This window comes from Zootermopsis nevadensis, unplaced genomic scaffold, assembly GCF_977971745.1.
Source record: "Zootermopsis nevadensis isolate Lab colony 2312 unplaced genomic scaffold, Znev_1.0 Znev_ptg000030l, whole genome shotgun sequence".
NCBI lineage: Eukaryota > Metazoa > Arthropoda > Insecta > Blattodea > Termopsidae > Zootermopsis > Zootermopsis nevadensis.
This window is the reverse complement of record NW_028259162.1, coordinates 7,929,447-7,957,189: the sequence shown is the minus strand read 5'-3', so window position 1 is coordinate 7,957,189 and position 27,743 is coordinate 7,929,447. Positions and strand designations below refer to the sequence as shown.

Here is a 27,743-nt window from a genome sequence, read left to right as displayed (position 1 = left end):
CCAGTGAGTAATACTCGGGTTTCTGTGACCCTCACAGAGATCAGAGCAACACGATCTTGCAAATTAATTAAATTGAAGCTAAAGGCCTGGTGGAAGAACAATTATAAACTGGAGACGTCACGAGATCGGCCACAAGGACAGACTGCATGTGTATGAGGGCTGGACAAAATATTTATTTGCTGTCATTTGCAGTTGGGAACTTTTCCACTATGTCATTTGACAGAACTACATCGTCTTATTCAATAGGAACAGGGCTATCTGAATGTTCATGTTATTTTAAACTAGCTAAGTGCTTGATAGCCACGGTGGTCTAGCGGTTAGAACGCACTTGTAATCCTGGGGTCTCGGGTTCGATTCCCGGCGGTGCCCGAATTTATAACTTGTGTTGGGCAAGGCTGTGGTCTAGGCAACACGGAGTTTTCCTCCGGGGGCTTCCCCGGTTTCTCCGTGGCATCCCAACAATTACTCCATTCACACACAGAAGAAGGCAATGGCAAACTACTTCTGGATCATCTGCCAAGAACGTATATGAACAGGTCCCAGTCCGAGAAAAGGATGGAAGGATCCTGTTCATATGGACCTGTCGTCAGACAGAACACTAAATAAATAATAAATAAAGTGCTTGATCTTCCAGGTTTTCTTTAAAATAAACTGTTAGGTTACTGAAATAACGACATTTCTTATTTTTATATCATACACCATTACTAAACTATTGCGCGACTTATCCCAATCTCCTATATGCATCTTTAATAAACCCCACTAAGTAAACAGTAGCAAGAGTGTTTAACCTACCAAGTGAAACAAACACTCAATTATTCTGCGTATTATTAACATTCTGGTTTTTGTTCTGACACGATGCAATCCTTGAATGTTCCTTAAAAACGATGTATAATCCTACATGACTATAATTAACAACGATGGCTTGATTTACATGATGCGTAAATACAACAGAAGCCTTGAATTGAAGACGTCTTCTGATTGTGTCATACTATGAACGTCATTGGCACACTAATGGTAAAGGATACTTGATGAATTGCGAACCGTCTATTAACGAGAGTCAGGAAGGAGGTTCACCTAACGGAGCCTAATTAATGTAACATAAGAGTTTCTATAGCCTATCTACAGCGCGTTCACTGATAAAGTTCAACACATCTATCACTCGATGGATCCCGGCAAGATTATTTTATTGTTTTTATGAAGCAATATTTGAATAGCAGTTAAGTTGGGTTAAACTTCATCAATAAACGCTCTGTGTTATAATAGAACATCACAGTCGTATTCTGACCGGTAATATGATATAGGTATCGAAGAATCCGTAAACCACAGCCGACGATCAGTTTTGGGACACTCGAAAACTGGGATCACGAGTTCGAATTCCGGTCATGGGTGTATGTTTGCTTTTCCTTGTATTATGTTGTCCTGTACAGGTGCACGTCTAGCAACATCCCGATTCTTAACTGAAGAGACGTGCTAATGATTCCTTACTGCCTGTTCTTTACGCTCCAGCATGAGCACTCCATGTCTGTCTCTCTGGCCAAAGAACACACCTTTCCAATCTTATTTCAGAATTAATTCTGGATTGGATGAGTCCAGAGAAACAAATTGGAGACAGGTGACAGTCGAAGACGATTTTTCGAAACAGACTTCTCTGAATACAATTTTTATTGTTCCTCCTAGCATCTAAATGCATCCAGCGGCTTTATTTTATACTTTAAAACGTTAATATTAAGACAGATGACAAGTTAATAAACAAGTATTAACAATTAAGGGCATCTGATGCCAAAGTTGAGGCGGATAGATTTCAGGGTTTATGAATGTGGCAAAGGTTTACCGACGTTTTAGAGGTAATTACTGCCTCCATTGCCTTGAAGGTGGGCACAGAATGTAGCACGCATGGGAGAGATGAAAAATGCATGCAACGTTTTGGTCTATAAATCTGAATGCAAAAGACCTTGACGTAGACTGGAGAATATAATTCTGCAGAATGGAGTTGTATGCCTCATATGAGCTATGTGCCAAAGTTCTGTAATTTTAAGTTGTCTCTGCGTAAAATACTGTCACTGATATACAAATTCCTTCTTGAGAAACGTCTGACGATGTGGAAATTATTTCAATCAATGAACAATGGCGGAATTCTACGAGAGTCCTGTTCGTCCCTAGCGTCTGTCCCCTCTCCTGCAGCTCACTACCCCAGGCGACCTCACCACGTCGTTCTCAGTGAAACATTCTGGCCTGTGCAGCTGTCTGAATTAAAGTGTTTCTTTCTCTCGTCTTCTACGATTGACTGACTGCAAGAGTTGATAATCTATTAATTTGTCTGTCCTCACTACGATAATACTAAAAAAATGGCTGCCTGCAACGTTGTCGTTGGAATATTTGCAATGTTACTGGTATTCGGTCGCATAGGTAAGTCTACTTCAATTTACATTTTAAAGTACTCTTACACGGACAGTTGTACTTCTGCATGTTCAACTCAAACCAAGTGTTCTCAGCATTTTAATACTAAGAGGCCAAATTCTCCTTTATTTGCATATTCGTGGACCGCTTCGTTTAATTTATTAAAAGTGCTACAAACGTCCTATCACAAACAGATTCGTACATTACTCGATAATTTCTTTTATAAATTTCGAATGTGTATTTATATACGATTAAATTTAGGTAGTACTTATTTCTCTCATCATGTAGACCAAATAAAACGTTGGAAAGCCGCAGATTGAGGACGATCGATTTAAACTATTAAACCGGCAGAATTAACTTCTTTACAATGCTAACGTACGTGTGCTGGGTTCTGAACTATTTATTTATAATACATTAATTTTCTATAGGTAATCCAATAATTGTATAATATACATAATTACTACTTTAATAATAAATCCAATGTGGTAAAACAGAAATTCTGTTATACTGCCAACACAACTGTATATGTCAAGATATAAGCCAGCTTAAATTCGTGGTTCAGTGGTACTCCATGCACTGGGACACAGCAGAACCGATCTGATAAAATACATCATTAGCCAGCTCCATCCAGCTAGGCGTTGTTAGCTACCTACTTGAAGCTTACACTTAATAAGAAATCTGTGAATTATTGTCAGGATTTAGCAACAACCTAAATTTATTAAAATCAATGAAGTTTTTCATCATAGATACTTGCATCATTCTAAGAGAGTTTCTAGATTAAGGGAATCCTGCCTTTCACAATTATAAGAATTCATCCTGATTGTGTCAAGATTCTGTTGAAATTGTGGATTTGTTCAATGCTGAACCACTTTTACATGAAAAATAAAAATAACGAGTTATCAATGTTATAAGCTTTCATAGGCCATACGATGATACATAATGGTTCTAATATAATTATGTTTAATTTAAATAATACAATTAAAAATATAAAATGTGTTAATATGTGCAGTTTGTATTGGATTTACAAGGATTAACCGCGACCAATTTTGTTATATAAGCTCATTCTCATCCAGAATATTGATTCTTTTGTGCTTTCTATCACGTTTGCACTTTATGTGGGTCACGTAACAACCAAGAATCTCTCTCTTAACACAGTCCTTCTTCCTTCTGTGTGACATCTTTCCTATCTTCCTTTCGTCATCTTGATCTCAGTCTCCTTCCTCAGCATTTACCGTTCTCTTTTACGTTTAAAATCTTCTCTGACATTCTGTCCTCACGTTCATTCATACATTCCCATACAAGCTTATTCTCTTCGCGTAAAATTTGCCTTCCCATGTTTTCGTCTTTAAATTCTCGGTTTTTCCCCATTCTCTAACCTCTGCCTCTGTATGTATTTTTATTCCATGGTCATTACATTTTATCTTTTCCATGCCCTATGGAATTTAATCTTTGTATATTGTATCGTGAAAACCTTTTAAAATACCGTCTCTAAAGTTCTCATAATCCACGTAATTATGTGGAAATTATTCATTATAACAGCATCTCTAAAAACTACAGAATTCATTTCACTCTTAAAAAGTAATCATTTAAGTAGCTTGTTAGTGAGTGTTATATTTGGATACGATAAATGTTTCAGCCTGTACTTTCTAGAGTTTCTCTATACATTGTACTTGTAGCATGAATGAGGTCATTTTACCCGTGGCACATCTTAAAATAAAGGTAATTAAATAGTTTTTAAAACGAACTGCAGGAAGTGCTGGTCAGGCAGCATCATTTTGGAATTCCGATACAAGCAAACATTTTTATTATATTCATGTATTATGCTTTTATAGAGCTTTTAGAAGAAAATGTCGGCAAATCCTGCCCTCTGCCCATTGACCGCACACATTTTGAGCGTTGTACAAACATATACACCTAGATCAATCCAGGTTTCTAGAAATGCAACTTCATTAATAAAATACTATCACTCAACGAGTAAATAAACTAATGATTATGCAACCTTTGCACAGATAAAAATACATCCCGAAATGATCCCAAGACGCAAAAAATGCAAATTAATTTTCTCAATACTTAAAATTATTGCACATTTTGAATTATTACAGATTCTTCCTACGTTAAATTGACTAAATATAAACTCAAAGTTTTGCAACGTAACCAGTCTTGTAATTGTTAACATACAAAACGTGTTACATGTAACTTGTAAGTAATGTTTTAAAGTATCGCCATACAGAATGTCATATTTTAGTTCCAAACGTTCGTTACGGTCAAGCCGAAATAGTTCGCGCTGGCGACAAGTTTACATTTAGAAACGTAAACGAATTTCAGGGCGTTATAGCAAAAGACACTTACATATTTCCCATCTCAATACGTCGCACGGCCGTCATGTTTATATTATTGATATATATATATATATATATATATATATATATATATATATATAAACACAAGGTTGGCTCGGTCGTTTAGTGGCATGGTGTTCATGCCAAGTTTCACAAAAATCTGTCAGTTCAAAAGGTATACAATGAGGAATGCAAGCTAGAAATACGAATAATGAGTTTTCAAAGAAGAGAAATCAGAAAAATGGTGATTTTCAACAAACAGGACAGTATAAAAAATGTTTACAAGAAGTAAACAAATCTGAAAATAATAAAACACTGAATTTTCACAAGAAAATCAGAAACCAGAATAAAAACAAAGATAACACAATTAAAACGATCTCTTTCACTTTATGTAATAATATAAGCGTTGCCAAAACCAAGACACGGTAAAATCCTTGACCTCTACTAACCATATCAGATATTGACAGATTAAACACCATAACCTGTAGCTACGTTCGATTAGAAGAGGGATACATCCAGGGCGAGTTCAAAGTTTTAAATATATTCAATTGACCACATGCAAATCGATGTTTAGGAACTCCAGTCCTGGAAAGAGAAACGTCTATTTCTAACTTATGCATTACAGAAAACAAGCAGCTGATAAGACTGATAAAAATACAGCAAGACAGTTATGTAAATAACAGAAGCCTAAATGAATAACATGTCCTAGAGAAGACTTATCTTGTAGCACGGATGAACGGTTGCACGCAACCTCATCAGTGTTCTTGATAACCGATTTTTCATCTTTCACAACATGGTCAGTCCTATATGCAGTTATAACGATATTACTGTTAGAATTTTACTTCTCCAAGAACTTAATATTTGCATGTCAGCGGATTTTTGTGTCCACACTCCTAACAATCTTTGAACCTCTTGGATGATTTACATTCAATATAAAAGAGTCATGTTATTGAAGATGTTTCCAATGCTATGTTTTTTTAATAAATACATTCAAAAATACCAACATAGTACGTATGAAAATTTTTATTCATATACATATTGACGCAGTGGAATACGTGATCATAATGTTCTGATCCTGTCTTTAAAATTTTTCAACATTTTAAAATCAATCTGTATCTAAAGTATATAACATGGCAATACCTTTATAAATAATTACACTTTTCTACTACATAATGTTAAGTACAGAATTATTGCAGAAATGCATAAGAAATGTTACAGTTTCTTCCTACTCATGTCTTCATTTATTTTTCCGGATAGAATATATAATTTTCTTAAATGTCCTACCAACTGTTTGAATTGGTTTCGCAGTTATTAAAATAACGACTGAAGCATTGCATTTTTAAATGTCTTATTGGCATATCCTCACCGAAACTCGTTAATTAGGATGTCCTCCTGCGCCACCACGAAGAACACACAAAAGTTTTTACAGTGGCACTAATAATTTCAATTAAAATACTCAAAAGAACCTCAGGAACGGTGATAACAGACCACGATTTGCGGAGTACCGCTTGGGTGGAACGCGCTGCAAATGGATGAGACGGGATGCCGAGTACAAAATCAATACTCGACCATCCCTGAGGAACACGAGGGCTGACCGACCTACATATCCGTCCTCTTTCCCGCCCCTATCATATTTTATCAAGGCTACTGCAATTCACTGAGTCCCGAATGAATTCACTGCCTGTCGTGATGATGTTCCGGGTTTTGGCGCCGTGTGACCTGGACACGTCCTTATATGTCAGCCTTTCTGAGAAACATGCTGCCTTCCTCTACGGACGGCGTCAAAACCCAGAACATCATCATCATGAAAACCTCATCTCACACTGCCTTATGAATTTCTATTCTTCTCTGCGTCTTATTTTCTGACATCTAAAAGAATCGCTTAGGCGCTTGTAGATACTTCTGTTTTGTCAGACGCTGTTTTTAAACCAGGGTTAAGGTCTGGGTTGTGACGCGGCGTCGTCTTATTGGTGAGGGCTGAACGGCAAAGTAAGACAAGGAATCGCCGAGAAAATGTGACCCAGAGCAGAAACAACACGAATAAGGTATATGTTCGGGTAGGAAGTTCATATCCGAAGCAGTGGTAGCTGTATGGAAGTACAGAAATATTTTAATTTCAGTTGCACGGACCACTGCACAGATAAGGCCACCGGATATCCCTTACTTTTCCGCCCAAACTCATTTGGTCAATGCGGAATGACGTCATGCCTTCCATTAGCACTGTTGCTGGTAAACGTCTTATTTCAGTGAACAGTCGAGATGAAATGAATTGCGCAAAGCACTAATTAAATATGTCCACTGTGGCCGAGTAATCTTGTAGGTCGATACTAACGTTTCGGAGAAACATAGCGGTCTGTACCGCTAAGAAAACACAGCATTTAACCTCAGAAACATCATCTGGTTAAAGCTATTAAGGAAATAATCACTGTTCACAGTGAGAATCATACGAATCCCCTAAAAACGAAACGAAAAGTTGCTAATCGTTGAAGAAAATGGGAAATAGTAATCACTGGGCTTTAAAATGTTAACCATAGCACAAGTATTACATGAATTCCACTTTCTTCGATTTATTTCGGAAGGTTCAGGAAGATGACATTCGTGTTTTTCAAAACTGTACATCCAGGACTCATTTTCAAGCTATTTATACTTTATATCTCACACTTAGACTTAACAAGGAAAATGTGCTAATTGCTGCTTTCTGGCTAAGAATTTATGTAGCGAGATGGCCGAAGACCTTAAAGTATACTGAAATGAAAGGAGAGGTTGTTCATCAAATAAGCAACAAATTAATTTCATTTAACCTACACAATGTACACAAACAGCACGGTTTACAATTATATGTTTCGACTTGTATTAAAGTCATTTTCAAGGGTAAAAACGTAATCGGTTTGTTGCCTAAGTAAAACACAGAAATAAGCTCGTAATAAAACCACGAATAGCCACAGTTTCGTAGCTCTGCGCAGTCTCTCCAGGAAAATGCACAGATCTCTGAATTTTCCTGAATAGGTTGTGCAGAGCTACGAAGATTTTCAGCAACAGAAACCGTACCTTGCCATGGAAATACAGTGACAGAATACTGTTTATGTAAATGAAGGACACGACAAAGGAACTACCAATAGCCATAGTCAGGATGGTCTGTATGCCGCATGGATTTGAACTGGGTGCCTTTCCGAGTACAATAGTAGAGCCCGTTCCATTTTGCATAAGAATAGACCACATATTTCCATTGTAAACTGTGGACAGAACGAAATAGGTAATCTACTTTCATGCTATTTAAGTGACTCGTAAAGTAGCTTTCAACAAATTTCAGTCTCGCCTCTAAATTAAAGGCATAATATCTTAACAGTTTCGTCTGTACTTTGCTGATCATTTAATATGGGACATGCCATCAAGACTGCAAGACATAGGGTGACACCAATTGCTTCTGAAAGCTGGATGAAGTAATGGGCATGATTAATAAATTGAGTGTAATCTAATAAAAGATCACAACGACACTAAACTTGCTCGCTTTACGTCAGCAACTATGGAACAGTTAGTTATGAACAGTCATTAACTATCATGTTTCTTCATATAACAAAACGTGATTTCCAAAAACGACGGGAAATCTTAGTCTCGTTATTTATAGGCATGTCTCCATTCAGTGTAGCCTGACATTCTGAAAAGTGCGTAGGGTAGTAACAACAGTTGTACTTCTTATAAAGTACGTTTTGTGTAAGAATGCATTATAAAGGCTGGCTGCATTACTACCGTCATATTATGATTATGACGAATATTATTACTATTAATATTAATATATTGTCATTATAAATATATTTATAATATTTAAATTTTCAGTTATTAAAACAATTAAAAATATTTCGACAAGCTTAAGGAAATACATTTTTAAAAACTGACATATTCAGAGTCCTATTGTTCCCATTTCATAGTCACCATGTCAGAGAATATACACGTTACAATCTTATACGATGAGACAAATGCGAGTTACACTACAGGACTACGTTCTTTCCTGTCGAAGGTCGAAATGTTGACGTATAAATCACAACTATAAACTCCTACCTGAATTCATAAGATAATCAAGTATACTTTTGTATCGAAACTATAAAATACTTAGTCTTGGCTCCACTTAGTTGCTTAAGATATGGAATCAGATAAAAAAGTTTGTTCACATTCTGTTTCGATTTGCATCACAGGCTTGGCAATCAAGTGCTATGAATGCAACAGTCACAACGACTCCCGCTGCAACCTGGAACCCGTGCCCGAAAATCTCAAGAAGGACTGCTCCGAACACGTCGGAGGAGTCAAGTACACAATGTGCCGCAAAATAGTCCAGAACATTGACTTCGAGGTGAATGGAAGTACGTACACAATATCTGAGACAGAATAACTCTGTGCAGAGTAATTTTAATATGGCGCTTATGCTTGGTGCCATGACCACTTAAAAATTACATGGCTTCATACTCCACAGAAACAAAATCAACATCTTCATTGCCATGACCTCAAATCTAAATGCAAATTCTGTTCTCTTTGTGGAATTCAGATCCTCCCAATGTACGAGTTATCCGCGGCTGTGGATGGGACGAATCCAATTATGTGGGTCGCTGTTACCAGAGATCTGGCTTTGGAGGTCGTCAGGAAGTGTGTTCCTGTGTGAAAGACTATTGCAACGGTTCAATGAAAATGTCGACATCACTTACACTGGCTGTATGCACAGGGCTCATAGTGGTGTTGAGTCGACTTCTACTATTCTGAGACGTCCCTCAATGTCCCAGCCACCCCTGGTCGTTCCCAAATATCGCATAGATTATGAAATAATAAAAGTGCAAATTACAAATTTTATATTGGTAGATATGTCTATTAATTTTCTAATATCTGACTAAAATTGATAAGAAAAAAATAAAGATAATCAACGTCAGAACATATTCATTATTAAACCGTGCAAGACATACTTGCATTCAAGTTGCATGTATTTAAACAAAATCAGTGCTCTGAAATCAGCTACGTCTTCTGTTGTAATGCATGATTTCATGATCACTTCCTTGTTTCTGTGGTTGTGTTGGTAAGTTCACTTCATACGTTACAATAACGCTCATGGTAGATTGCTTCCAGTTGTAAGTAAATCACACAAAAGAGAACATCCCTTAAATATTGTAACCCAGTTTCATAAATTTCGCCACGAAAATGCGTTCTATATAAATTATCTGTTGTTTATTCCGTCAAGTTTAGTCTCTATGGTGAACAATTTCAAGAGGGGGGGGGGGGTTGAAATGGGATTCTACAATTTGATTTTAGTAATTCATATTGTAATGAAAAATGGGTACTTTATCACAAAACTCAATCACTGTGATAATTCCATGTGTCTGAAATTTGGATCAATGTACAATTGAAAACAAGGAAATGAATGTAATTATGTGCCAATTTTTTTTAGTATGTCTGTAATCTATTTATAGAATTAACAAATTTGTTGATATCTTAAAAAATACTAAAAATTTACGATATAACAATCCTTTTATTATTATACATCATTATATAGTTTTAGCAAAATGTACACAATGCACAAAATACACTGGTACATGAAGGTGAGAAAGCTTGCTTTAGGAAGTTCTTTAGACTAACAAAGTAATAATGTCTTTTTGGAGAGGAATATAAATTTGCATAATTTCTCTGTTGAACTTTATCAAAAAGTCTAATTTTTTCCATTTAAACCCAAAACTCTACTTCTGACTTTAGGTGACCGGTGATAGGACAGAAGCCTACTCTGTTGGGCCCCTGGTCATACTACTATCAAACTTCTCTGAATTTTTTATTAATTATTCTCTATCAAGGAAAGGTTTGCCCATGAAATTATTTGATTAAAATTGTTAATGTTTATTAATGGGGGCAGAGGATTTTTCCTCTAGCCTCTACGTCCAGACCTGCTCTGGGGCCCACCCAGCCTCCTCTACAATGGGTACCGGGGTCCTTTCCCGGGGGTAAAGCCGGCCGGGGCGTGATGCTGACCACTCACACCCATCTAGTGCTGGGGTCAAGGAAGAGAGGAGCTATACCTCCACTCACCCCAAGCGGGACAAACTTTACTTTTAATGTTTATTAATAATTCATTATATAATTTCTTAATTGTTACAGAGGCCTCAACTTTATCATAACATAACGTCTGCAGAGTCTTAATCCAGCCCTGCCAACTCCTGACTCCGTCTCACTTAAGACATACATACATGTATCGGCTAAACATTTTATTTTATTTTATTATGTCCTGTTTCTGAAACAGGTAATAACGCTTTACGTTGTAGTCACGAAAATATAGTGATAAAACATATTGAGAAAGATTATCTGAAAAATATAGCAGTTATTTCATGTACCCTCTAGAAGTAAACAGGAACACTGACATTTAATGCTCTTGCACTGAATATTAAATAAGCATACTTAATTTCAGACTCAGTCATTATACCTACGTTCTCCAAAACGTTGTGAAATATGTATGATGGTGTATGCGTGCACGTACATGTTTTTGTAAAGCGATAAATAAAAGCTGGAAGAACATGATCCATTAGAACATAACTGTAATTGTTATTGCATGGAAATAAATACAAGGATGAGATATACACATGTTCATTAAGGAAGATGACTGTAAATTGTGGGTGATGTAAAAATAAAATTTGTTATATAAAATTCTCTTTAAAGAATAATTCTTTGAAGTTATTGGTTCATATTTCATTGTAGTTTTATGTGCAATAATCCGTTCTCATCACACTTCTTATGTAATTTGAAAAATACGTGTATATTAAGATTTTGTATCTTTACTTTCCTATTCAGTAGGCTTCATAGTTAAGTGTTTGTACAAAAAAATTCTACTGAGGCAGAAATAAATGCCAACAAAATGCAGAGAGAGAGAGGGGTGGATAAAATTGAAGTGACTAAATTTCTGCATTGTTTAACCAATCTACGCTGTTTTAACAAATAATACCGCAATAGAATGCAAAAAAAATGATATAAAACATACATTTTTTAAATACTATAAATGTATATGTTTTATTTATTACTTAAACTTAGTGTCCACACTTTATCAGAGCAGATGCACTGAATATATGCTTTTATTGCATTCCAAGATTTTATTATTGGAATATTTATTATAAGATTTTGTGTCCTTCCATGCCTAGGAGGCAGCAAGCATAATATAACATTAAGATATTTTCTTGTTGATAGATGTAGGTATGCACATTTGTTGGCGCTCTGGGAGACAGTGCATGTGGTACGTGTCGTCTTACGACTCACCATCTGAAGGATGGCAGGTGTATGTATATATATATATATATATATATATATATATATAAATATATATATTGTAGACTGTGATTTTGGATGTGTGAATTTACATCAGTCATGCTGTATGATAAAAGTATAAAAATTAATATGCTGTAAAGTTAACAATTTTGAATAACTAAACTTGTGATTATAGACAAATGTTTTTAATTATATTATTATGTATTATTCGTTTTATAGGTACTTGAATTGTTTACTTCTACCTTTGTGATGTCTGCTTTATGAATGGCTAGTGGGGTTTACTATCTGGGACTGATGGGGTGTACAGATTCGAATGATTTTGTGGGGTGGGGGAGTTTTTTAAGAGAGGGGTAAAATTAAGAAGGTTTGCGATTTTTATGGCGATATGTAAGTAGTGGGGATTGAGGGCAGTGGTACAGAGTAAGGCAGTTTTTTTCAGGGTTTGTTTAATACATCGAAAATTGGAATATAATTGGGATGTCATGTTAATTTCCATTGTAACAATATGGGTTTTGACGAGTATGCCTATAAACCAACCAGACTTGGTGCTAGAAAATAATTTCTATCTAAAACATTCTTAACATGTTCCGCAAGGTTTCAGTCCTGAAGTAACCTGCATTATTAAACAAGTTGTGGACTACCAATAAGTTACCCCGTTTTACCTTATGATGAACGTGTTTGTTCCTGTCGGATCTGTCCCCTTCTTCCCCGCAGTCTTTAGTACTACCCGCTTTAAATGCACAGTACTACAGAAAAACTGGCAAAAACTAGGTTACTCTCAAGATCAACCTGGTTAATGGTGTAGTTTAAAGCTTTTGAGTAAGAAGCCCCACCTTCACACATAACATAGAGTTCGGGGTAAATTACTTAGAAGAAAATGTCTGCTAAACCGCCATGGTGACCGCTGTGCTTTGAACCTTCAAATGTTTCATCCTTGTTATCAAAACGAAACGAGCCCCTTCCTCTCAACTGAAACGCAGAAATTCATTACTATCACCACAAATCCCGCCAAAGTATCATATCCTGTATCACTTCATAAAATTTAATATCACAACATATTTTCGTAAGATTTCTTTTCAATTACGTCCTCTGATTCACGCCAGGTTCGTCGTACCGTAAGAATGAAATGGGAGACCCACTCTTATATGGATCTTCTGTCAGTCATATGTATATATATATATATATATATATATATATATATATATATATATATATATATATAGTACCAAAAAATTATAAAATACTTTTGGAACTTCTCCCCATTTGCTGAGAAACAATGGTCTAAAGCAGGGGTTCTCACCTTTTTCGCTAGCGTACCACTAATTCTAATTTAACACACTAAATGTACCACTAACTAAATGCGTTCAGGGATAATTTATTCATGTTAATATTATCTTTTGATTTTCTTACTTAGTTTGCGTACCACTCAACGCTGGCTCGCATATCATAGGTTGAGAAACGCTGGTCTAAAGGAACCGAGAGAACTAGCAACAAATATTTGTCAACACAGTTTGTGTACAGGCCAGATTCGAACCGGGTACCTTCTGAACACAAGTTACATGCGTCAGCATACAGACAATTTGTTCTTATCCAAGGAAAGATGCAAAATGCAACACATAATAACTGACTCGGAACCACGTTCATTCAGTGCGCAAGTCACATGCATAAACACATTCGACAAAACTGAATCGGGAGTCACAGTTCTTTCCGCATGCTGTAACATAAAAGCTACAAGCTTAAATCCAAATATCCAGGACCTAAAAATGGGGGAAACAATCTTCAGACTCACCGCTGACCGCTGTGAAAACCTCAAATCCTACATAGAAAGCAAACTTGTTAAACTTTCGTGTTACTTACCGAATTACGCACACCAGCCACATTTGCAACAGAGATGAACGACCATGGAGTAGCGGAAATTCCATCATTTTCCACTAACTGCAATAGACGACACGAACTTGAGACCACCGCCCTCAGCCGACGAAGCCCTGACATGCTCCCTCGAAGAAACAGATAGTGGAATGTGCCCACCGAGACGTGTTTCGTTCGAACTCGCCACCGACAGCGTAGTCACTTGTACTGCGTTAAGTCAGTTTCTACTTAGTACCTTTTCAATTTGCAAACTTATCTTGCCGTGGTGACAAGAGACCCACAATACAAGCCATCCACTGATTCACTGTAAGTGTTAGTTTGCTACGATCAATGCATTACAGGTGATTATAAAACCAAATCAGGACTGCCCTGATGTTCACTGATATCCAACACATTTGTTCACAAAAGTACTTTTTTTATTATTAGAATCGATAATTATTTTGTGCCGACAGATGGCCATTGAGTGGGCTAGACAAATCCGTCTGCTAGACAGTCATGCCACCCGTGAACTGTATTGTGATGCATGTTTTTACAGTCATATTAATGTTTTAATTAAGTTAACCACTCTGATGCCTAAAATGTAGAGCTGTCTCCTAACCCCGGATCATATTGTCGACTCCTGATCTGTGGTTTGGTAAATATTGTTTACCACCTTACAAAAGTGATACACGATTCTTACCACGCCCGACTGCACATACACGGCTTTGCTAACGAAAATAAAAAAAAAATTGAATTTTCACCCAGTATAACACGCAATCTAACCCATAATTATTACAAGAATTGCATACGCTCCATATACAATAAAAGTTGATGAAAATTCACTGCTTCCCAATACAAACTGCTGAATGACGCATAAGGTGACATACGGAACCGTCCGTACGAGAGCGTTAACGGCGGGATAAAAGCACTTCGACTAAAGGAAAGCACTTTATCAAAACACGACCCACATACATTTTTGAAATTTTCTGACATTTTATCACTGTTTGATTAAAATAGTTACAAGCGAAATTAAATATTTATTTTAAATGAATTAATAAAAATAACAAATGACCAAGTACAAATATACCACAAAAATGGCTTAGGCCTACTGGCTGTAAGGAATGTTCTGCACCACTAGACATGTAATAATAGTACTTACAAGGTAATGGTTGCTGTGGCCAGTTGTTTAGTTTGCGAGTACCATCAATGTCTACTGCTTGTTCCTTGTATGACACTGGGTCTCTAACAGGCCCTCTGTCCATCCCCCAGATATATGAATGAATATGGAACAGTGGTGGAAAAATATGGACAGGAAACAGCAAAAGGACTCGAAGAAAAAACCTGTCCCGCCTGCCACTTTGTCCCCCACAAATTACACACGGACTGACTTGGGCACAAACCCAGGGTTCCAGAGTGAGAAGCTAGTAACTGAGCTATGGTATGGTTCAGTGTTTGCCTTCGGGGAATGTATAACCAGAAACAATTGTGGTTTAGGAACAGACAAGACTTTCCCACTGTTTTCATCTCGTGCACCTTGTGCAAAGAACACACAAAAACGGATTTCTGATCCTTTATTAGAGTTAATATAAGTTGGCTGACATGTCAATTATGGTCTAAATAAAAATTTTGACATGAAGGATTTTACAATATGGGGACCTGGTAGATATGGATAAGGTACTGAATTTCCCAATCCCTTGCCAAGGACAAAATACCATAACTGGAGGCATTAGAATGAATAAAGAAAGGGGATATTTTCCCTCTTCAATAGCATAAACAGAAAATATGCAACATCAAATCACTGCCACAGCAACCAACATACCACAAAGTTTCCAAGAACTTTACACGGTACAAGTTTCACATTTTTAATAAAATTGTTTTATCTGATACAATGTGAAGGTACGTCTGAAAATTATTTCTTTCCGTTGCACATTTTTAAAAATCTCTATTTCATTATAACAAAATGATAATATTTTATTTTGCCTGGAAAAGGTTATTAGATGATATGCCTGGTAGTCTGAATACAGAAAAAGAAAAGTAATATTTACTGTAATGAATGTAAATATTTCAAACACTTTATTGTGTACATAAAATGAGGAATGAAGGATCATACCAATAACGAATTACAAGGGATGTGGCAGTAAGAGTACGTATCTGCTTCGAAGTACTACCTCGGCATTTGCTTGGAGGAACTGAGGAAAACCAAACAAGCACAAAATGTGAGCCAGACACATTACTGCTGACCTAGCACACTTGCTCTTTACTTATATACCATAAAGGGCATTTAACACACACACAAAAAAAAAAAAAAGCCTGCACAGAACACAAAATATTTATAATTTTATGAATATTTAATTGTATTTGTTTGCATATTAATCAGGCCTTCAGTAAATGCTGTTTCTTGGCTGATAAGGTATATATGATAAGTCTGAATTTAGTTTTCCAACGAGGACAATAAGTGCAACCTACCGAGTTACAAACGTTCATATTTAAATTGAAATGTAATTTGTGTGGTGTTCTTCACAGATATAATGTTATAACTTAATCCCTAAGAGATTCAGGGAGAATTATGAGTTTTGATTATTAAATGATCTGAAATATTAAAAAGATTACAAAATACATTACTGAGATAGAGAAATGTGCAACCATAGTTTCCATGTGAATTATGATGTACAAATACAACTAGGACTGGTGAGGCACAGACCACAAACAAGTCTCCATTTTCATTGTGACACATTTTCTAAAAGAACAATAAAATAATGTGACTTTATTTTTTAATAACAAATTAATAATAGATTATAATACTGCTTAGCATCGAATGTCACACATTTACTGAACATAGTCAAATTCATTTTATTTTTCACATAGATCTATACAACCATCATTTTACTTCTAATTCAGATTTCTGGGAAAATAATTACCAGAACTGTCTTGGTATTGATAGCATACAAAAATACTGCCCATGAATGATGGCAATCTTCTTTAATAGTCTAACTGAGTGTTGAGCATCAGATTCATAGTCAAAAACCTGTTCCCATTCTTGGACAGACAGCTGAACCAGTGCTTACTAAAAAAGAAACAGATACAATTTGCCATTAATTTAATGAAAAATCAGAATCTATAACATATATGTTCATTTTTAATATTTTGCTACCATATTAACATTTTCAATTATCATTTAAACTGACCCACTTTTTTTCTTTTGCCCCAGTATGCTAAATATATTAAATAAAAAGGAAACCAGGTGTTAATTTTTGTGAATCATGACAAACAAATTCTTTACATGACATAACAGAATACTTGTGTAACCATTTCTCTCTGTAAAGGCTTTCATAATTTAGGGTTCACTTTTGTCACAATTCAGTACTGTCAAATTTTATGTCCTTAATAATTTTCTCAATTTTTGATTCAATGTAGTAGAAAAGCTAAACCGAAGACTCATACGATGCTAGATGTGAAGTAGGAATATTCACTTTCTAATAAGCGGAATCAGTCTTTATGCACATTAGTTTTGTTAATAAATGTGAAGCAACAAATTCATCTCATTTACTCCATTCTCCATTACTTCTGACATAAGGGAAACATCACACATGGCAGTGAAGGTTACTATTTACAAAAAATCATAATAAAACTTCCTTAATATAACCCCCCCAAATTACTTTTCATTCTTCTTCCCACAAACAGTCCATTTAAAATTACACATCTACTTTTATCCTAAATCAAAATAACAGTATATTCTCAGCTGTAGAGGTTATATACTGTCAAGTGGAAGGATGAGTGTGTATGATAATCAGGAAGGATGTGGACATTTATGGCATCATTTAAGGTACAATCTCAGAATGTGCCTGAAGAAACAAAAGGAAAATGGTGAAAACAGAAAAGAGATTAAACTCAAGACCTTCTGAAAATTAAGCAGGAATGCTATTCACTCAACTGAAATATTTGGTTATCAAGTTTTATTTCGAATGATCATGTGAAACTTTTGAAAATACAGACATATGCAATGTACGTTGAAAAAAGTGATACAGACATTTAGAGTGCGGGATCTGTCATGGGCATGTACATGACAGCGACCATGTCAAGACGACAAAGATTAGAATTATGACAGACAAGGAACCAATACAAATGTGTACAGGCTTTATTTTCCTGTCCAGAAAGGAGGTGAAAATGAAAAGCGAAGTTGCCACTATGCCTAAATATTATGCCACGAAAGCATATCTGGGAAATGGACACACAGTTTTACATATTCTTAACCTTGGCCCTAGACAAAGGTGAGCAGTCAGCTTCATACTTCAGCCACCCTACCCCAGAATATAAGCACCCCAGTACTTTTTGGATAAGTCTCTTACTATGTCACAGAACTGTTCTGAAAACCAGTCATTTGTGGCCCTCCAAATTTTGCAGTCATAATAAATGATTTATTGTAGAAAATTGGTATTCCTTAGTCCAGCTATCAATATTATAACAATGCAAGATCAATGATTTCTGATGAACTTTAAGCATTCACTGCTTTGACCTTGTGCCAAACTATTTGCAATAGGAACAAACACCAAAACACTGCCACTATTTTTTAGAACTGTGTAACTGTGCTAAAGTCACAATCAGCAGTAACTTACAATTATTATTACACTTAAAAATATCAAACTGTAAAATGCACCTCTATCCCCCCCCCCCCGGTAAATATATAAGCTGGCAAAAATGACAAAAGTTTTAAATTGCTTTTAAAAGTGACACTGGAGTTTATTTTTGTGTTGTTGTACTCCAAAGAGTCCAACAGCTCAACATTTAAAATAGTTTCTTTGATCACAACGCACATGACCTGACCTAACACATCACCTGACAAATCACTCTTCCTACACATTCTACTACTTAAAAAGAATATAAAATATAAAAAAGAAATTGTTTCACCCAAGCTGATCCAAAGAAAACTCACCACCACAGAAAAAAGTGTTGTGAGGCATGAACAATGGTCATATTAATATACAAGTATATAATTCAAGTTGGTACACAAATGCAGAATTACCAATATGCACAGCATACATCTTTTCAAGACTGGCATTTTTTAAAATTTTAATTGTAACAGTTTTGACCTGCCAAGTTGTAGAAATGATTAGTTAAGACTACTACTAAAACTGCAACACACTGTGAACAACATAAACAACACATCAACATTTGTAAAAATAAATGATGTGAATGAAGTTACCAAAAAATTATGCATGAAACATTGCTATCACACAATATCAGTTATACACAATGAGAAATGTCACTCAGTTCACAAATGAAAAGTGACTTTTTGACACATTTTCTTCCCTATCACTGAGATCAAGTCAACCATTTTGTACTTTCTAGACTGAACACTACATAAAATAAAACATCATTTCATGTTCTTAAAGGCACACACTTTCCTTACTTATATATATGAACATATGGACAGGGTATGAGTATTGATGAAATACAACCAGTTCATCAATGATGCATCTTTCCTTTATAACTGATAAATATGTGAACAGTTGTGGACAGCTACTTGCAATTAATGAGCAGTACACAATATAATGCTCCTGATAAATTGACTATGCTATAAAATCCTCTGCACTAATTCCCATTTCTTAATGAAATTGAAGGTAATATTTTATTTGAAGACTTATCTTCAAATTCTGCATTAATACAGAGGGAAAGTTTCCAGTCACATTCAAATAGACCAACGTACAGAATATATAAAAACAGACAAACCCATTTCTTCTTCAAAATAGTTAGATATAACTACCTCAAACACTACGAAGGGAAATTATAAATGTAGCTGTGAAAGAAATGGGTTCAATAACATTGAGGACTACAACATAATGAGAATCCTGATAAGGGGAGTCCTCTTTTACACTTTTAAGATGCAAATATGAAACTGCCTCAGTCCAATTATTTTCACAGCATTATGCAAATGTGTGTACCACCATCATCTGCATTTAATCTCATCATTCAAAGACTAAACTACAGTATACCATTAAGATATTTAATTTCAAGTAATGAACATATGTATTGAGAGGCCACTGCTGCATCAGGTTTATCCTTACAAAACAATGAGCCTTGTCACCATAAGTATTCTAAGTAAGATCATCTCTTAAATCTCTTACTCAAGTCTGATAAGGTTAATCTGCTGCTCAGTTTCCACACTTTTAAATACTCATTAACTTCTGCTTCTGATTTAGCATTCCATTTTAAAGTATACCTAAAACTACTAAATCCATATCATAAGATATGTTCTCCAGTCTTTCTCAGCCTGTAATCAACCTTTCAAACTGAGAGTCAACAGTACAAACAAAGTAGCCTGTTTTACACACAGTACTCCCATCACTGTCTCTGCAAGTCCTTCCATCCTCATTTCTCATACAACCAGCTTTGTATGTTACACATTACTCCTTTCACTTTTAACACCGAGTACACTTGTTGCCTGGGTATAATATCTGTTGCATCATTCATCAATATATTTACCTAAACTTGCTCAATTTTCTTCTTCACGCAATCTTTATGAACATTTAAATATAAGTGCCACTCAAAATAATATATGGTAAATTTTCTGTTAAAATCAAGTACATCTCACAAAAGGAACTCATAGATCACTTGAAATATTGAAAATAATATTCATAAGACATATGTATGTGAGTGTGAAAGAAATAAATGTTATTCAAGAATGTACAATAATACTAGTTGCTCAATATTCAGATCTAAAAACAGATAGACAGTTCCAATATTAAAAGAACTGGGTGAACTTCATCAAGACTACAAAGGATGAAACACAGTATGTAAGAATCAAAAATAAATTTAAACTAAATACTGAAGATTTCTGTCTTCTGGGTTGCTGCACTGTGTAGTCTGGCCGATGTTAACCAACGTTTCAGAGGTCATACTGCCTCCATTATCAGGACGATGACGGAGGCAGTATGACCTCTGAAACGTTGGTTAACATTGACCAGACTACACAGCGCAACAACCCAGAAGACAGAAATCTTCATACTCACCGCTGTGAAAACCTCAGATCTTACAAACTAAATACTCTTTCTGTTGTCCTATAATCCTGGCCTCATATCAGGCTGAGTTCCCTAATCCACAAATTATTGTCCACATATAACTTCTTTATAGTACGGAAACAATAAAATACATATGCAATGAAGTAATGACAAGTGCAAAACATTCACTACCATAATGATACAAGTAATTATTTTCTTGTTAGAAAAATCACATGACAAAAGCAGGAACAAATGTATTTCCAAACCTTAAACACCACCAACCAATATATAAAATTCTGACAACCCCGACAGTTTAATACAAAGTCACTTTCACTTTCATTCAGTGGTACATATAATAATACTATTTTTACACTTTACTCATAACCAAATAATTAAGTTACTGCACATTGCATTAGCTGTGCTGTCTAAAGCACTCATGATCTTATGTCACAATCTCATGACATAAATGACAATGCTTTTTACCATTACCAAAGTTGCATAGGTCATCACATTCTGCAATGCAAGTTTCATGCACTACCACACACAAAACAAGAATCACTTCTAACAGCAACATTCATACACTTATAAACTTATTTACAAAATAAAAATTGTAATTTCCTCATTAAGTTTTGAGATATTACAATCAATTTTTTAAATGAACCACTCTACACATTAAGATTTCCACAAAATAAAATTGTTAGTACAAATTCTTATTTTACATGATGAATAATAGTATTGCTTTACACTGGCTTTCAAAATAGCAATAATATATACACCACTGAAATTATTTGCACTTTTGTTAATCCATCCTCTAGTTCTGCAAAGCTAAGGTCTTAAATCCATCCCTAATCCCATGAAAGCAAATAAAATGCCCTTCAACAGCAGTTCTTTAAAGTTGGCACCTCTACTTGAATTACAAATATAAATACCCTTATATGAACAATACTGTATGAATGGTTGTAACACAATATTCTGCACTAAACAAAGGACTTACATGAAAATATATTTTGTTCTCACGTATGCACTGTACTTGCATTCTGCTATCTAAGAAATGTATTCAGAAAGTTTAGTAAACATACTTTATTTGCAAGGGGCAGTGAGCAATCTTAGTTAGGGATAAGTAAACTATAACTCACAGAAAAAATGCACTCTTCAAAAGAAAGCCAACCTGTTTAAGAAATGTTATGTATGAAGTGCATCTAAAGTAACAACAATTATATTAAATCAGTGACATACTGATCAGGCCTGTACAAACAGTCATTAACTGAAGCAAATTTATATATTCATGGTACCAACTATATGCTAAGTCAGATGAACAACTCCACAAAAAGCAAAGTGTCAATGCATAAAAGAGAACTGTATAATGGAAAAATGAAACTTTCTACAGACAGGAGCTTCAGGCACTATTAACTTCTATCAAAGTAGTACTTTGCATATTCTGATATGTAAGTGCTCGATTTTCTTTTAATTACTTGAAGACAAATCTTTACCTTGGAATATTTTAGAATCAATATATTATAGACAAAGCATTAACATTCCTAAGCCAAATGTGTAAACATACTTAATTTACCTTTTGTAGATATTTAACTGCATGTTTTAGAAAAATCTAGCAATTACCTGTATAGTTCACAATGAAATAAGTTACAGTTTAACTAGCTTGATGTGATTAAAATGTTATTTGAAACTGAATTTACTTCAAATAAAATAAGATCAAAACAAACATGTCAGTGGTGGTCTTCTATGTTGTAATACCATGTGCTCCTGTATACAGATATCAGTGTTTCAAAAGAATATACTGCCTCCATCTTCATAGCTGAAGCTGTGAAGATGACTATAGTATGCTCCTGAAACACTGGAATCTACCTGCAGTCCTCTGTGTTACAACCCAGAAGACGAACAATGACACCTTCAACACCATGAAACTTCAAATCTCAAAACAATTCATATCTGGGCAAATTAAAAGGAATATAAATTTAAAACAATTATATATGAGAGTTAAGCATTATATGCCAATGTTTTAATCTTGAAAGCAAAGCAGACAATGTCTATGTACACAGTATGCTGGTAGCGACTGGCCTTCTGGATTACAAACCAGATTTAATGAAACTTCAGTAGAAACACATACCAGCCCAGCTACTCTCCGCAGTCAAAGAGGTCACCATATAAGCTGTAATACTATTCTGTTCCATGGAAAGAAGTGCATATGCAGATCCAAATTTTATCATATAAATCCCATGTTCACGCATTTTGAACCAATGATTCTCAATCTTATTTGTTCAAGCCACAGTTCATTCTCATAAAAATATTTCAGGCACAAAGACTTAATTTAAAAAATAAAATATATTCCACATTGCATGGACAATTTTTCAAACTACAAATATGTTGAGATTTAAGCCTACAACCTACCATCCAGTAGTTTACTTTCTAGGCATCTCTACTGTGGAAGAGAAATCTAGCTTCACTGTCTTGGTAGCAGAAATTACAACTCCTTACAAATCAGGATTTGCCTTGAAATACTTCACATTTTTTTGAAGGTGTTTAAAACATGAAGCAGAATGCAGTATGATGCAACTCAATATAGACCAAGCACATAGCTCACTAAAATCAACTGTATATGTGTCAAACAAAAAGTGTTTCATTATAAAATTATACCGTTAATATTACAAGGTTTGTGGATTTTGTCCATAAATTTAATATTTTGACCAGAACACAAGGTTTTGGAAACTGGATCCATTTCCACTCTCACAATCTCAAGTAAAAAAAGTGGGGACAGGTCAATGTGCCAGCAGAATTGTACCCACCACTCTAATCTTTTGTCTTAATGAAGTAAGAAGATTGAAAACAGTCCCTCAATGAGGATTAAAATACAGTGTAAGTGGTAACCACATCTGAATATTTGGTACACTTACTTGCTTGTAAAAACCAGAATGTTCCAGTGATTTATTTCCTCGAATCCAATGTTATGATGTATGTAAATGTTGCGTACCTTGTACATGAATGGTAACATGATTTAAACAGATATATTTTCACAACTAAATATATGATAAACTCTTGCTCACTGATATTCAGTACCATGTCCAGAATGATTCTGGGGCCCACCAGTACCTAATCTATGACTGAATGACAAAAATTAATTAAGGAAATTTAATCAACAGAATGAATTGTGAATTGATATTACATTATTTAAGGTTAAGAACCATTCATATTAGTAGCATTCTTAAAGTAATGTTAAGGAACACAACTTACCATTCTTAAAAAATAATTTCTTTTCCAATGAACTAAATATTGCTAAGTAATCACAAACACAAATTTCAATCGGAACATGACAACCAACCAAAGGTCCAGCAGCCTATGAAAGAAGGTGAGAATACTACCTTACGAGACAAAGTAAAGAAACTATCAGCAATTTGTATGATTCTTGCCGAGTGTCTATTTTAAGTACACTTGACAAATCTAAATCAAAATGTAGGTAATAAGAAGAGACAAACTCTGAACTTCTTCACCAAGACATGTAATACTCTCCAATAATACATTCTCAATCTCTATAATAAAAACTTACAATATTTATTCTAGCACAGATAAAAAAAGACTGTACTAAGTAAACAATCAATAGGTTGATCAATATCAGTTCTGGTGTCAGAATTTGGTGAAGATCAAATAATTTTTAAGAAGTCATGGTTCACTGAAACTGAGTTGGGATAGACGACTGAAGTAATGTGAAAGAAGTATTAACATTAGAAAGATTATGAACTGTAGGAATCGGAAAAATGCATTTTAATTCAATAAAAAAAATCATCTGCAGTTCAGGGGTAACACCAATGTTAGAAGAGCAGTTTAATATCTATATGTTACAGCAACAAAAGATTTTTACGGGATAATGTGTTATCATGATAAAGAAATATTTTGTTATTGCACCTAATACCAGGCTGGTACAAGCCATTATTTTACTCCTTTAATAAGTCATGTCTGTCTGTGCCTTGACAAATGTTCATCATCATCAATGTTATCTATGATATCACAAGAAACTGAGATGAATCCCTCACCTTCCATCATAAGCACTGATATGAAATCAAACCACCGCACTGTTATTCATGTGCTTACACACAATGACCTTAACTGACTTAATATCACTGTAAGGTTTTGTAATGTAGGTACTGGGTGATGAAAAACAAATTACAATGAAAAAATAACAAATTAAATTATTAAAAATTATTTTCTTAATTGCTACTTTACTTGTACTATAATAGTTGAGATTTAAGTATAGTTATGATGGATATGTAATGATTTTCAATAAGATATATCTAGATGTTAAAGAGATGCTCAAGGCTGATCAGAAAATTACTCCAAATTTAATAATAATAAACACAAGATTTGAAGAAATTATCTGATCACATTTAAGCAAATTAGCCTATGATTGGTGACACTACGAGCAGAAAAACAAAAATGAGATGTTCTGCATGTTACAATTATTTTGTTCACAACAAAACATGAACAAGTAATGTATTTTACTACATACACCAACAGCACACAATCACATGTATCAACAATGATACATAAAGAACTTAAAGTGAAATTGTACACTCTTCATAATGAAGGGCTGTATTAAAAGTAGACACAAAATTTAGTTATCTGCATACAAAGTATAAATATAAATTTACGGCCTAAGCATAAAAACACCTTCGATGAATGCCAGGAACTGAAGTGTTACACTTCCAGAGTTCTGAAACTTATTTGTATGAAAGAAGTGAAGACCAGATGCAAGACTGTTTATAATGAAAAATATTGATGTAATTTTCAACATTCTTGTCCAAAAATATGCACATATATATATATATATATATATATATACCTAGAAATACTTAAAATTTAACACACACATGCACACACTTTCCCTTCATAAAAAATAAAATAAGGAATCCACCCTTTCTGTCCAAAACTAAAAGGATACAGCTAGGCACACATGCGGTAGCATTGTACATCAGCCTTGCTGCAGGCGAGCGAGTGAGGGGCATCCAACGTCATGCCAGATGATGGATGTGTTAGTAGTAGCCAAGCACCGGGATAGTGCGCCCCGCTGCACTGGGCGGGCACAGACAGGGAGGTACAGGGTGGAGGAATGTCACAGGTAGGTAGACTCACCTGCAAGACACAATCACAAAGCAGGAAAAACAAAAATATAAGTAGCCATTGTCAAGACATTAAAACAGAGAAGCAATATGTATATAAATATTTCACTTTAAAAAATTAAGACAGTTTTCCAAAATTGCTAAATTTAGAAACTTGTCATTATATACCAGAGGCCATTAATAGAAGGCACATTAGCTTAAAAATATTTCCTCCTTAGAGGTTCCATTCTTGAATCTGTACAATACATTTGAAACTACAATAATTCCTATTTACCATGATTGTTTTCTCCTTCTGTGGCTTTTTCAGAGGGAATCCTTCTTATATTAAACTAATATGTTTGTGTTTCTCTTTCTGACTTAACAGTAACATCTGTTGATATTCTTTTAATTTACTCTTGATAAATGCCTAATACATGAAACCACATTTTTTTTTGGAAAGTTCCATGTATCTTTAAAATGTAATTGTCTTTCATCTACACTGTAAGATTACAGCAATCATTCAAATTACCTTCATGTCCAAAGCCCTCACCTACATGGCATCTAATGGTCTACAATAAAACAGCTGTTTAAAGCAACTACGAGATACTTAGCGTAAAGTTCGGAGGATAAAACAAAAATCACTTCACTATTTCATGTAACATGACTTAAAAAACTCTGTTGAGGCTTTGAAACAGAACTTTGGAAATGAATAACATGTAATGGGTCTTGTAGATTAATATGACATACCAGCATAGAGACCAGAGAAGAGCTCTTAGAGGTTCACAAAAACAAAATGTCCACAAAGGAGACATCATTCACAGTTCAAAAATATTAAATATTACATTCCATGAGTGACATAAAGTTTTAGAAGCTCTAAAAATCTCCACAATTTCCTCTTAAATGAGGACAATGTAAAATATTTCAGGAAGGTGTTCATGAATTTTACAAATAAAAACACAATAAAAAGAAAAATACACATGTATCAACTACAATTGGGTGCAGAAAAAATGTGAAGGCAGATTCTAAGATTCAGAACAGTTAGCTAGTATTTATCTGACACCATCTTTAAGGAATGAGCTGAGATGCTCTGTCATAAGGCCAGCCCTAAAACAACCTGGAACTTCATCATCCCAATTTAATAGTGATTTTTTTAACATTTGCACTCAATTACAAGAATGAAAATATGAGTATAACCCAATGAAAGTCAATTTAAAATGGAAAGATTATATATCCAAATAACCTCTTCCCTCCAAAAGATTTCTAAAAATGCATTTCTGAGCACAGGACAAAATTTAAATATTTCAAATTATCAGTCCATTAAGGCTACAAAGCATTTAATTTACAGCATGCTGAAATGATGTACATTTATATAAGTTAAACACATTCTACCTATAAGAATTTACAACACTCTACACAATTATAAATTTTTCTTCTATTTTTGAAGCGGGATTACCAATGGCAATAATTTATTGTCCTGGTCACGATATGCAACACCAATAATTAGTCTGGATAAAATTTGCCAGTCAATTCAAAAGTTACCAGTAGAAAGCACACATAAACACACAGAATGGTAACTTAATAAGATTACCCAAATAATTACTTTACATGATAATTCTGACACACACACACACACACACACACAAACCATAGCAGAAAGTTTAGGATTTGTTCACTATCTTCAAATTATAAATGTTTCATGTGAGAAATGGTGTGTATTCATACACTTGAACTGTACCTAAAACAAGGGAAATATACAAAGCATAAGCGCTATAATAATATTG

At 34.7% G+C, this 27,743-nt stretch overlaps 2 protein-coding genes across 3 annotated transcripts in view; one reads left to right on the top strand and one right to left on the bottom strand.

The window, feature by feature from the left end:
* The first annotated feature begins 2,193 nt into the window (after positions 1-2,193).
* LOC110831105 (UPAR/Ly6 domain-containing protein crok) lies at positions 2,194-11,419 on the top strand. Its single transcript, XM_022066718.2, has 3 exons — positions 2,194-2,406; positions 8,927-9,091; positions 9,274-11,419. The coding sequence occupies exons 1-3, from the start codon at positions 2,346-2,348 to the stop codon at positions 9,483-9,485; spliced, it is 438 nt and encodes a 145-aa protein (XP_021922410.1). The 5' UTR covers positions 2,194-2,345; the 3' UTR covers positions 9,486-11,419.
* Positions 11,420-15,419: 4,000 nt separating this feature from the next.
* Positions 15,420-27,743, bottom strand: part of Pten (phosphatase and tensin-like protein) — a 31,505-nt gene continuing 19,181 nt past the window's right edge. The window contains exon 10 of one of the 2 annotated variants that reach the window (XM_087358699.1): positions 15,420-16,926. In XM_087358699.1, coding sequence (XP_087214825.1) covers positions 16,880-16,926 — 47 coding nt within the window. In that variant the 3' untranslated portion in view covers positions 15,420-16,879. Of the gene's footprint in view, positions 16,927-17,798; positions 25,997-27,743 lie in introns of those variants that run through there. The other variant, XM_087358700.1, reaches the window with a different exon arrangement.